This window comes from Caretta caretta, chromosome 5, assembly GCF_965140235.1.
Source record: "Caretta caretta isolate rCarCar2 chromosome 5, rCarCar1.hap1, whole genome shotgun sequence".
Classification (NCBI taxonomy): Eukaryota; Metazoa; Chordata; order Testudines; family Cheloniidae; genus Caretta; species Caretta caretta.
In genome coordinates, this window is record NC_134210.1 from 24711415 (window position 1) to 24724448 (window position 13034).

At 44.5% G+C, this 13034-nt stretch overlaps 1 protein-coding gene across 1 annotated transcript in view; it reads right to left on the reverse strand.

Annotated features, from left to right (window-relative positions):
* Positions 1-1305: 1305 nt before the first annotated feature.
* Positions 1306-13034, reverse strand: part of SLC45A2 (solute carrier family 45 member 2) — a 39891-nt gene continuing 28162 nt past the window's right edge. Inside the window, exon 7 of the mRNA XM_048850456.2 lies at positions 1306-3436. Within this exon, the coding sequence (XP_048706413.2) occupies positions 3209-3436 (228 nt within the window). The 3' untranslated portion in view covers positions 1306-3208. The remainder of the gene's footprint in view (positions 3437-13034) is intronic.

Below are 13034 nucleotides of genomic sequence, written 5' to 3' on the forward strand. Positions count from 1 at the left end.
GCGCTGAAGCAAACCTTTGTTTCCTGCTTAGGACCTGTAATATTTAAGATTGGTTTTGGTGCCATTTAAAAGTTTTTTTCCATAAGATGCACACACCTGGAATATTTCCATTTTTCTAATCAGAATATTTGTATTTTTGGGAGGATGCCTTTTTCTGTAGGAGATGCTTCAGCAGGAATATTATTCTGGAGTCTTAAAGAAGCAAGGGATGTGTTTTAGTTTCTGTCCAATCCCTGACTCTGGGAGCTCAAATGCAACATAGTATTGGTAAATGGGCTTCAGCGAGATCACATCGGAGGGGAAAGCATGCTGCAGAGCTGACAAGCCACCCTTTGAGCCACCGAGCCTGATTCCACTGGTATTTAGTGCTCTCTCTTCATAGTCAAACAGCAGAGGTAATAAGGGAGAGAGATTAACAGGCAGCAATGCAACAGGGGAGTCTGTCCTGAGCTGTGCTGTCAGAAGGGATGAGAACAATGTTGATGGGGGGAGGTACACCATGCAGATGCCCAAGGATGGAGACTGGAATTCGCCAGTATGAGTCTTCACTGAAATCCCAAATGTCAGCAAGGAAACACATTTGATAATTGACCTCCAAGGGCTTACTGTTGGGTGCTTCCCTGTGGCTAGGTCAGGGGATTAGCTTCACTCAGGTCAGATGCCCTCCTTCCAACAACTGTTCACACTGCATCCCCCACCCCTTGCTCTCCAGACTCGCAGCTCTCCCTCTTCATGTCTCAGCCCTCTGGCCAGCTCCCTGTATAGTCTTCCCTTTCCAGGGTATCAAAGTCCCACTGAGTCAGCTGCCCACATGCCATTCTAGACAGTCTTCTGCTCCAAGGCCAGGTCCTACAATACTTTCTCTGTGACTGGCAGGGAACCCAGGCTCATCCCCTTCTCCGGGTTCCAGTTCAGGGACCCTCTGTCAAGTAACTCCAGGCTGCTTGCTCCCAAACCCTCTTGCTATTTCCATAGATTCATTCCTTCTTCCCTTCTCTATCTTCTAGCCCCCTCCTCTGGGTCTGCCGGCCCAAACTCCCTCCTCCCAGGGAGTAACTAGATTACTCCTTTCTTTGGCTTCTTGCCAGACACTATAGCTCCAGACACACCTCCCTTTTCCCAGGGAGAGACAGCATGCTACTTTCCTTGCAGCCCTCTTCTGCCCAGCTGGGATCCATCAATTAGCTTTTCAGGCCTTGACTGTCTCCGAGGTGCAGCCCAACAAGCTGCTCGGCCTCGTGTGGGGTGGACACCCCGTCACAATGACAGGGAGAGTGAAAGAGAGATTAATAACATTATGGGAAACGTTTGGCAGAGTCGAAAAACATAAAAGAATGCATCAAGGTGGCATGTCAATACAAAAGCACCCGAGCACTCACATCAAAAACTGAGCAACACGCACAGGGTTGTCACCTCATGCTGTTTGCTGGTACTTCGCTGTGTGATGAAGTCAATAACACATTTGACTAAATGGTGTTGGTCAGAACCGTACCGTACTTTTTAGAAAAAATATCTGGCAACAATCCCTTGCTGTGGGATTGTGTAATAATATTGCATTAACAGAGGGATTCATGTGGCTTAGCACTTAACATGGGACATGGATAGGAACAGCACCAGAACAGAAGATGCACACCACAAATAAAGACACTTTGCTTTAAAAACAAATGCCTAACTTTGGAAGCAAGCAGCTCAATGCTCCTTTTGGATACATTTTAGCCAGGAATACATCTTAATAACAGGTCTGGTCCAGTATTTCTTAAGTACCCCAAACGCCCATTGACTGCAGTTAGTAAGGAATACAGAATCAGGTCTCTATAGCTCATTCAGATATCTTAAATCTTAACCCTTTTATGGTCCAATTTGAAACTGACTTGAATCTAGATGGAATGATTCAGGAGAAGTTCTCTGTAACAAATTCTGATGTTTTAATGTAAATAAAGATGCAAGCTCCGTACTCAAATACAAGTAGACTGGTTTGCCTACAGGATTTAATATATTGGTTTGAGGTGTGGATATGGAACAATTTACAGTAATGCTTTCTGGAACTGAATTAAGTTACAATAATATCCTGTCGAATGCTGTGAAAGAAGCAAAACAAGAATTTGATCAAGTTAGACTCTTATGTGCAAAAGAGTAGGGCAAACAGGTCTGAATTTATTCAGTTAAGGTAAGTACCATGCCACTCAGCTTGAACATTTTAGGTGGCTCACAAATTTTAGGCCAAGGTTTTTTAAAATCTTGTTTAGACATTTAAACAAGTGGCTAGATTTTCAAAGGTGCTCAACTCCCAGCAGTTTCCCACTGACTCCCTATTTAGGTGCCTCAATATGGATTTAGGAGCCCATCTCTAGGCACCCCTATTTGATAATCTTGTTCTGTGTTTTTGCTTCACATTTATATAAGCACAACATTCCACATAAAGCTGTCCAGTAGTGGGATATACCTTAAAGCAGGACTTCTCAATCTTTTCCACACCAGGATCCACTTTTCCATACAACTTCTGCTCCTCATCTAGCCGGAGCCCCTGTCCAATTTGGCAATATTGGAAGGACACAGTGGTTGTGACCAGTGCTTAATCTGTAATGAAGGTTCTGAGGCTCAAGCAATTAGATGCCGGAGCTTAAGCAACTTTTTTAATTTTAATAACTGATGTGGTAAGCCTAGAGGTGCTGGGGCTATGAACTGCCAAGTCTAGAGGTGCCGGGGCTCAGCCCTGGCACAAATTAAGCACTGGGTGTGACTCCTTGACACCTCCTTGGGACCATGATCCCAGGTTAAGAATCCCCATCTTAATAAGAACCCCCATCCTTGGAGTTTGGGATCAGTAACCCCAGTTTTCATCCTTATTGGATACATTCTTTTAGCCACACATTTCAGCTCTTCTCTTCTCCAGCTTGGCTAACGATGAGCATTACCACTAATGATGAGGAGCATTACTCTGCCATGTATGAAAGTGGCTTATATGTTAACACAAAATTGGGGCAGAGGAAGGAAAGTCATGGAGAGATCTTACAGCTTGAGAAGCGAGGCCACCAATGTTACCACATATTTCCACTCTGGGGAGAAATAATGCCCTGGAATTTTAACCACTCCAGCCAATGAAAGAAGAGGGTGCTATAAAATATCAGTGTAGAAATTGCACCCAATGGATACAGATCAAGAATGACAATGTTCCCATGGGAATTTCTTCCTTCATCTATCCACTGTTCTATTCGACAAACCGAACAAAAAAAGCAACAAAGCAACAGCCTGTTAATGCTACAGCAGATGCACAAATCACAACCACTATTACACTGCCTGCAGCACTGACCAAGAACCCTAGGCCCCCTCCAACAATGATCTGTGCCAGCTGCACCATGCAAGTGAGAGCCGCGCAGTCAATTCCCTTTCCTCTTCCAATGGCCTCAGCTTCTCCTCCATGCTGTTCCTTTTGGCTCTGCAAATAAGCATAAAATGAAACCCAATCAAATGAGACAACTGATTAATATACAATAATACCTAGCTCTTGTATAGCATTTTTCATCAGTAGATCTCAAGTGCTTTACAAAGGCAGTCACTATCATTCTCCCCATTTTACAGGTGGGGAAACAGAGGCACAGAACAGAAAAATGATTTGCCTAAGGTCACCCAGCAGCAGAATTAGGAATAGACCCTACGTCTCGAGTCCCACATCAGTGCTTTAACCACCAGACTACAGTGTTCTGAAGGGAAACCATTGTACTACATGCAGCTATTGCCAGATCATCAGATAGCTGCTGCCAACAATGGATGCTGGCTTGCTTGCGCTCTCTTTATTCTTCTGGTGTCTAAAATGTGCTAGTCCCACGCTCTGGGTGCGTGTGTAGTAGTTACAGAATGAAAACAATCATTCAGATACAGTCCTTACAAACAATGACAAACTCTCCAAATCCCTACACAACCCTCAACTGTCCCATTACCTTCTCCCTCTACAGGCACGCCCAGCCAGGGGGAAAATGGACTTTGCAGCATGACTTGAAGGTCAGCAGATTCAGCCTCTGGCAAACCAAGGCAGGAAGAGAATTCCACAGTAGAAGACCATGTACCAAGACTGCCCTGCTTCCTGCTCTGATCGCAGCAGTCACAGTAAACATATGGGAGAGAGGGGTGTCTAGACTAGTCCACAACGTATTTAAAAGTTTCAGTGCCAAAGCAACAGCCTTAATTGCACCCAGGTGAGGTCTCCTAGGCAACAGGCAGGGCTGGCCTGACCATGAGGCGAACTGAGGCGGCCACCTCAGGTGCCAGACTGTGTATGTGTTGGGGGGGCGGGCGCCACTAGGACCCAGAGTGTAGAAAATTGTGTCTGCTGCTGGTGCATATGTATTCTCTCTGCTCTAGAAACACAGAGATGGTGGAGTGCTGTGCTGGAGGAAGGAGAGCACAAGAGCCATAACAGGCAGGCAGGAGAAAAGGTGAGAGGGAATAACAGAAAGTAGCAGGAGCTGCAGGGAGAGAGAGGAGGAGGAGAAGCCTTTTATGTACCTCTCTAGCACCTCCAGGAGCCTGGACTGATTAACACCAGCTTCTCAGGGAGCTTCCTGTTTCCTGCTGCTTCCCTGAACCCACTTGAGGAGAACAGGCAGTCAACTGAAGTAGTAGGAGCCAGTTAGGCCTTTAAGACGCTGGTAGCTTCCCTCACTCAGGCCCTGCTACCAGCCTGCTTATTTGTCCCCTTCAATTGAGTGTTGAGAGCCACTATAGCTGGCACAGAACAGCAGTCATGAGTAAAAGAAGAAAACGCCCCTCTGGGGCAGCATTCAGAAAAAGAAAGAAAGCAAAGGAAGCTTTTCTATCTAAGCAGGAAGGAGCTCTCCTGAGATAAATAGACACAAATGTTCACAGTGAGCCTTCCAGCCCCAGTGTAGATGTGAGTGGTGAGGAGATGCCTGATCTTCCAGTTAGTCAGAGTGCAGGTGACCAGCTACTGCAGCATCCATATCTCCATCTCAAATGGATGTAACCATGCACATTCCTGAAGAAAAGTGTAGATCAGAGAAGAGTGTGGTGGAGGTGCAAGAAACAGCTGCTGCTGAGTTTAGTTCCTTAAGTCTAGATTATCCAGGACTGTGGACCCCCTTGAGCAATAACCTGAGGGACTTCCTTGTACTGCATGGACCACTGCAAGTGGAAAAACTTCATGTTCCCCAAAGACAATGAAAACAGAAGTTTCCATCCCACACATTACTGGCGTGAAATCCCCAATGGTGACAAAGTGGAGAGGCCATGGCTTATATACTCAAAAACCCAGATGCTGCATACTGGTTTTGTTGCAAACTCTTCCAGTCTAATGTTCCAGCCACATTGGGTTCTACAGGAACAAAGGACTAGAAAATTCTGGCTAGAAATCTGGCATGCCATGAGAAGGCAGCAAATCACCAGAGAGCATTCCATAGGTGGAAAGAGCTTGAGGTGAGACTAAGGTTAAAAGCCACCATAGATGGTCAGCATCAAGAGAAGATTGCATCAGAGTCTCTTCACTGGAAAAATGTTCTGAAAAGGCTCATTGCCACTGTGAGAATGCTTGCTACCCAAAACCTAGCACTGTGTGGCACTTCAGATCGGCGTATGTGCCAAACAATGGGAACTTCCTTAAAATTGTGGAGCTGATGGCTGAGTTTGATGCTGTACTCCAGGAGCATCTAAGAAGAGTCACCACCCAAGAAATGTACACACACCACTACCTTGGAAAAACAATTCAAAATGAGATCATACAGTTACTGGCAACAAAAGTCAAACAGAAGATTGTGGCAGATCTGAAGTCAGCAAGATATTACTCTGTTATTCTGGACTGCAGAGTTGACATCAGCCATATGGAAGAAATGACTTTAATGGTGCGTTTTGTAATAACAACTTAACCTAGTGAAAATGTCCCTGCAATGGTGAATGTCAGAGGGCATTTTCTAGAATTTATTGACATTAATGATACTACAGGAGCTGGTATGATAAATATGCTTCTTAAAAAGCTGGAAGGTAAGGGACTTGCGATAGCTGACATGAGAGGCCAGGGCTACGATAATGGTGCCAACATGAGAGGAAAGAACAGAGGAGTGCAGACACGGATCCGAGAGTTAAACCCTTGAGCTCTTTTTGTCCCATGCAGTTCTCATTCATTGAACTTGGTGGTCAGTGATGCAGCATCAGCTTCTAGTGAGGCTGCTGAAATTTTTAATGTAATTCAAAGCATCTATGTATTTTTCTCTGCATCAACTCATCGATGGCAAATTTTGAAGCAACATCTGGGAACATCCTCTCTGACACTGAAACCACTGAGTGCCACATGATGAGAAAGTTGAGTGGAGGCGATAAAGCCTATCAAACACCAGATTGGGAAGATAGATGATGCCATAGTTGCCATTATGGAGGATAATGCTATGACAGGAACTGTTTGTGGGAGAATAGTGGCAGAGGGAAATGGAATCAGCAGAAACATACATAACTTCAAGTTTCTTCTGTGGCTTAGTGTTGTGGCATGACATACTGTTTGAAATAAATGTTGTAAGCAAGAGACTCCAAGGTGTTGACCTTGATATATCTGGAGCAATGGAACAACTGGACAAAGCAAAGTCATACCTACAGTCTTACCGGTCAGATGAGGGATTTCAAAACGTTCTGAAAAGTGCACAAAAGTTGGCAGAGGAACTTCACACTGAAGCTATTTTCCCACCCATTCAAGAACACAAGAGTCACAGAAGATGAAGACATTTTGATTACGAGGCACAGGATAATCCCATAAGAGACCCTAAACAACAATTCAAAGTTGAATTCTTTAACCAGGTGCTAGATTGTGCAATACAGTCAGTTGAAGAACATTTCATGCAGCTCAAGGAACACAGCAGTATATTTGGGATGTTGTATGATATTCCAAAACTCTTCACTATACCTGAAGAAGACCTACACCAGCAATGCAGGGCACTAGAGACACTGTCGACACGTGCGGTATTGATGCGAGTGATTTAGGTGATGAACTGAAAGCCCTTTCAAGATACATTTCAGCAGGATCAACTCCAAAGGCTGTTCTGGAATATATGTGTACAAATAAGATGATCATCCTCTTTCCAAATGCTTTTGTTGCTCTGCGCATACTTCTAACACTTCCTGTAACAGTTGCCAGTGGAGAACGCAGCTTCTCTAAGCTGAAGTAAATAAAAACACATCTACGCTCCACAATGACACAGGAGAGGCTGGTCGGCCTTGCAACCATCTCAACAGAGCATGAACTGGCCCAGACTGTGGACCTTCAGCAGGAAGCAGTTCAAATCTTTGCAACCAAGAAGGCACGGAAAGCACCACTTTGATTATTCAAACAGATAAAAATGCCAGTGTTTACTATGCAGACAAGAAAAGTTACATTTGCTTTTCAGGCATTTGAAAGTTAAGTGTTACTTAACATTTTTGAACAAGGCATTTTAAGTTGTTAGTTCTCCTTCACTGGGGTAGGCAGCAGAGCAGTACCGTGAGAGGAGTAGAACAGGAAGAAGGCAGAATTGAGACCTTTCAAAGTTTTGGCCCAAGCGAGGCGGCATGAGGGCATTTGAGCTCCCCGCCTCAGATGCCAAAATGTTGTGGGCCGGTCCTGGCAACAGGAATCCTACCCATACACACACACGCACACACACCAGGATCCCTCATAATGGGGTACCATCGTGAGGAGTGCACTTTGGTGGGCCTCTGAGCAGTCCATACCACAACCTTGCCGTGCCACTAGTTAGTGCTTAATGCTGAACAGCAGCCATTCTTCCTTCCCCGGCCGTGCACCAGCATTGCACATGGCTGGATTTAGCCCTTCATATCTGAAAACCATCTATAGTCTGGAAATCTTCTGCGTAACAAATACTGTTATGAATTCTGGGGGTCAAACAGCTGGTGCAAAACCATAAAATCCTTTTATTTCTAAGTAGCAAAACACAAGATTTGTCTTAATTCATATGTGTGGACTGCATTGTGAAAGAATTGTTCTGCTTCTCTTTGTGATACTAAAATTAAATGATAATTTATTGTGACAAAGTTCCTCCTCTACTTTGGTGGGTATTGCGCTTATTGGCGGATTTGCTCGCCTTCGAGCTTCACAGCAGCCCTCAATTTGGCAGTTTTCGTGAATCCACAGTCCAGGTCAACTCCTCCTGTGTCTGACCAGGAGCTGGGAGGTTTGGGGAGAACCCGGGCCCGCCCTCTACTCTGGGTTCCAGCCCAGGGCCCTGTGGAATGCAGCTGTCTAGAATGCCTCCTGGAACAGCTGTGTGACTGCTACAACTCCCTGTGCTACTTCCCCATGGCCTCCTCCCAACACCTTCTTTATTCTCACCATAGGACCTTCCTCCTAGTGTCTGATAATGCTTGTACTCCTCAGTTCTCCAACAGTCCACATTCTCACTCTCAACTCCTAGTGTCTCTTGCTCCCAGCTCCTCACACGTGCACCACAGACTGAAGTGAGCTCCTTTTTAAACCCAGGTGCCCTGATTAGCCTGCCTTAATTGATTCTAACAGCTTCTTTATTGGCTTCAGATGTTCTAATCAGCCTGTCTACCTTAATTGTCTCCAGAAGGTTCCTGATGGTTCTGGAACCTTCCCTGTTACTTTACCCAGGGAAAAGGGACCTACTTAACCTGGGGCTAATATATCTGCCTTCTATCACTCTCCTGTAGCCATCTGGCCCAACACTGTCACGTTATAGATTCACTTTGCCCCTCTTGCAGACTCCTGAACACAGAGGATTTGTGGTAAGCACTCACTGCAAGATAAAAGAACAAGAGACAAGGAGAGTTTCAGTGCTTTGTGGTGGGTGGGCAGCTTGCTCAGGGAACACAACGCCTGTGCTGTTAAGTATGCTTGTTGATTTCTTTAAGTTCTTTTCATATTGTATTTCAAAGTGCTACTCAGACTCAATTTTTAAAAAAACTATGGGAAATTGCTACATGACATCATTCTGGAGAGCCCTCTTGTGGTGAGGGCCAACCTCAGCTTCCTCACAACACTCTTCAGCCTATTCCCACTGTAGAGGTGACGTGGCCCTCCCACTTGGCTGCCTCCTATCCCTGTAAGTGCCTAAACTCATTTGGTGCCTAACTTTCCACTGCCAAAGTTCCGTAGATACCTATGTTTTGGACCATGTGCACTGCTGCCCCACTCTAAATGCCCAGATGCCTATCTCCCAACTACGCTCCAGAGTGATTCACAAACCAGGGGAAGAAGGGCACATTTGGCCACCTAAGTGAGGTGCAGGGCCTAATCCTGTAGGCAGCCTCTGAGCATGCCTACCAGATCAGGTCCCATTCAAAACGGAGCGGGAGGAAGAGGCGCCTTATAAGTTTTAGCCCACTGGATAGAGTACTGGCCTGGAATGTGGAAGACCCAGTTCAATCCCCCACCTCTGCCAGAGGGGGAAAAGGGATTGGAGCACAGTGGGTCTCTCACCTCTCAGGAGCATGCTCAAACCAGTGAGTTCTGGGAGAGTCTGTAGTGCGACTGCCTTAGTCTCTCCTGTTGAAGCTGTTCCACTTTGGATTAAATAGTGATTGGAGCAGGGGGACTGGACCCAGGGTCTCCTACATAGGTGTCCTAACCACCAGGCTACAGATTCATTCCCTCGCTTGCTCACTCCCTGGCCCAATGACTGTGGATAAATACCTAAATAGTCATTGGGCCAGAGGGAATTATTCTCTAGTACTCGAACCACTGGGTTATAGGGTGGACATAACCTCCTCCTCCTCTTCCACATTCTTTCCCATTTAAAGTTAGGGGCTGTGACTCTCAGCACTACAACACCTATGTCCCATCATGGATCCTACCCTGAGTGTCTTCCAAATCAGCTACAGATAACCATACTCAAATAACAGGGAACAAGCGAGCTTTGTGCTCAATACGCAAGTGGAATTGAGAGGCCAATAGTTTACATCCTGGTGCAGTTCTGTTTTCACAGAAAGCCCATTGATTAAAAAGGTCTGCTCTTTGTTCTATGCTGGTCTTGAATAACATGATCCAACCACATTTATTTTTGACTACGTCATGCAAAAGCAAGTCATCTGGGGCATTTTGGCCTCAAATCATAGTTTTTATTGAAATGGTGAATGTTTTACTGGGCTGTGCTTATTCTCATGATGTGCCTTCGGTTCCAAAGACAAGTACGTCAGTTTTTGAACAAATGCAGCCAACTATAAGATGCTTTTTCATTACTCTATCTTGTATATTTTAGAAGGTTTGAGATTAAAACTAACTTTGTTAGTGTCAGAACTGGTGAAATCATACCATCCAACAGCGTTAATCAAGAAGCAGGCATCAAAGTAGAAGCAACTGGTTCTCTTCTGATTATCTCTTTGAGGACATTGGCTTATTAAATATGAACTACACATTTCCACTTGACAGCTTTTAATTCAGTTACGTCTAGTGAGGGATGGGTCTGAAACCAGCATCCCTGAACTAGAGTTGCATTATGCATCTCATTTCTATCACCATAATGGGTTCAATTTCCCTTTCCTCTCCTCCCCCACATTTTAGCTTTGTGTTTCATCCCCATTCCTTATTAAGTCTTTCTAAAATACTTAGTGACAACTGATCTGGGCTGCCAAGAACAGAGAAATTAACTGGCAAAATTAAAAGTCAATTCTGGGAAATGTTCCATCACATGAAAAATACCCTCCAAGGATTCATTGGAATAAGAGCTTTCTGTAAGTCCTCTTTCAACTGTCGGTTTGCAGTGTCACTTGCTCTTATCGTTGCTGTACTCTCACTGACTCAATCTAGCCTGGCACTGCTTGCAGCCATATATGTTGTATTATGATTTGCTTTGCTCACATTTCATTTATTCATCTCCCCAAAGTTTCCAGTTCCAGCCTATATTGAAAACTTTTCAAAAGATCAAGTCCTCCAAATTCTTATTCATGTTTCAGATACTCTCGCCAATTTAAGACACTTGAGAAAACTTTTCTTTAAAGAGCTTAATACCTTACTCCGGGTTCCAGCCCAGGGCCCTGTGGAATGCAGCTGTCTAGAGTGCCTCCTGGAACAGCTGTGCGACAGCTACAACTCCCTGGGCTACTTCCCCATGGCCTCCTCCCAACACCTTCTTTATCCTCACCAGAGGACCTTCCTCCTGGTGTCTGATAATGTTTGTACACTTCAGTTCTCCAACAGTCAGTGTTCTCACTCTCAGCTCCTAGTGCCTCTTGCTCCCAGCTCCTCACACGCACACCACAAACTGAAGTGAGCTCCTTTTTAAAACCCAGGTGCCCTGATTAGCCTGCCTTAATTGATTCTAGCAGCTTCTTGATTGGCTGCAGGTGTTCTAATCAGCCTGTCTTAATTGTCTCCAGAAGGTTCCTGATTGTTCTGGAACCTTCCCTGCTCCCTTACCCAGGGAAAGCAGACCTACTTAGCCTGGGGCTAATATATCTGCCTTCTGTTACTCTCCTATAGCCATCTGGCCCGATCCTGTCACACTTATCTTACATGACATGAAGGAACTGCTGTGCAGAGTAAGACAATATAATTGAGCATAAGAAATGAAGTCCTTTCAAGGTTTTCTTTTGGAATTGTATCTTCCACTGTGCAGGCTTGCACGCAGATTCCAAATATTTGTATGGATAATGAGAAGCTATACTATACAGGATAAACGCAGGGGATGACACACATGCTTCAAGGCATGAACCAACAACTTTCACAGAGGTCAGGAAGAAATGTCACCAATGGTAGGGCATGCCATAATTGTCCACTATGGGATTTCTTGTACCTTCCTCTAAACCATTTGGTGCTGGCCACTCTCAGAGACAGGATGCAAGGCTAAATTTGATCTGGTAGGGCAATTATTTTATTTCTAGCATAACAAATACCTTATTTTTGTTTTCAGATAATTTAATGCTGAAGGGCATAAAATTCCATTTCTTTTAACAAATCATTTGTATAATACTTTTAGTTAACAAAGCTATTTACGTTTCCTTACATGTCTTGGTTATATACTTTAGGGACTCAGCTGCATCCTCAGCTAGCATACACTGGCCCAGCTCCACTGAAGTAAATAGAGCTTCACTGATTTATACAAGATGAGGATCTGGCCCTCAGTCTTGCTTGCAGTAACAGAGTTGTGCACAGACCTAGCTTGTAAAACTGATTATGTATGTCATATATGATTGATTGGTATGATAGCAGTTCTGGGAGCCCCAATCAGAGATTAGAGCCCCTTTGTGCTAAACACTGTTCAAATATGTACCATACCTCGGTTTAAATAACATGTGATCATAAACAAATGCCATTCTCAGAATGCTGAATGTTTCCCCCTCCTGCTCATGGGGAAATGTAGTCTAGTGGTTAAAGCACAAGATGGAACCACAGCTTGTAGGTTATATTTGCACTCCATCTTTGACTACTTATGTGGTAAGTCACTTAGGGCTTGTCTACACATGGAGTTATTCTGGAAAAGCTATTCCACTCTAAATTCATACCCAACCTTATATCAAAATGACTGTCTTGTGTGGACAAGCTCTTAAGATACAATTCTGCAAGGAGCTCTGTATGGACAATCAGCCTGTCTACCTAAAAGTATCCCAATGTCAGAGAGCAAGGGACTCCCTGATATCTGGTAGAGAGTTTCAGCTGGTGTGACCAGTTCAGTGTACCCCAACTCTTTAATCTAATAAACTGTATATTTATCATGGAAGGTATCACTGGAAAACCAACAACACACTGATCATTAATATTCTTGTGTGGGCTATGCACAGTAAATGCTCAAGGGCCCATACAAACATGAAGAAAATGTGAGACTAAAATCTGTTTACCAGATAAGTCTGGGGAGTTTCTCCCAGACCAAAGACAAGCCAACACCTCCAGCCAGGTATCATTGGAATAGATTGACAATCACATGTCAAGTGGCCATTCATTTGCAGCAGAGGGGGCAGAAACAGATTACTTTGCATTATAGCAAACAATATCGGGGAAGAAACCAGCATGGAATGTCCTTAGCCACCATATTCCATGTCTCCTTCCTCACAGCTTGAATTAACTTTATTGGGGGGGGGGGGGGAAG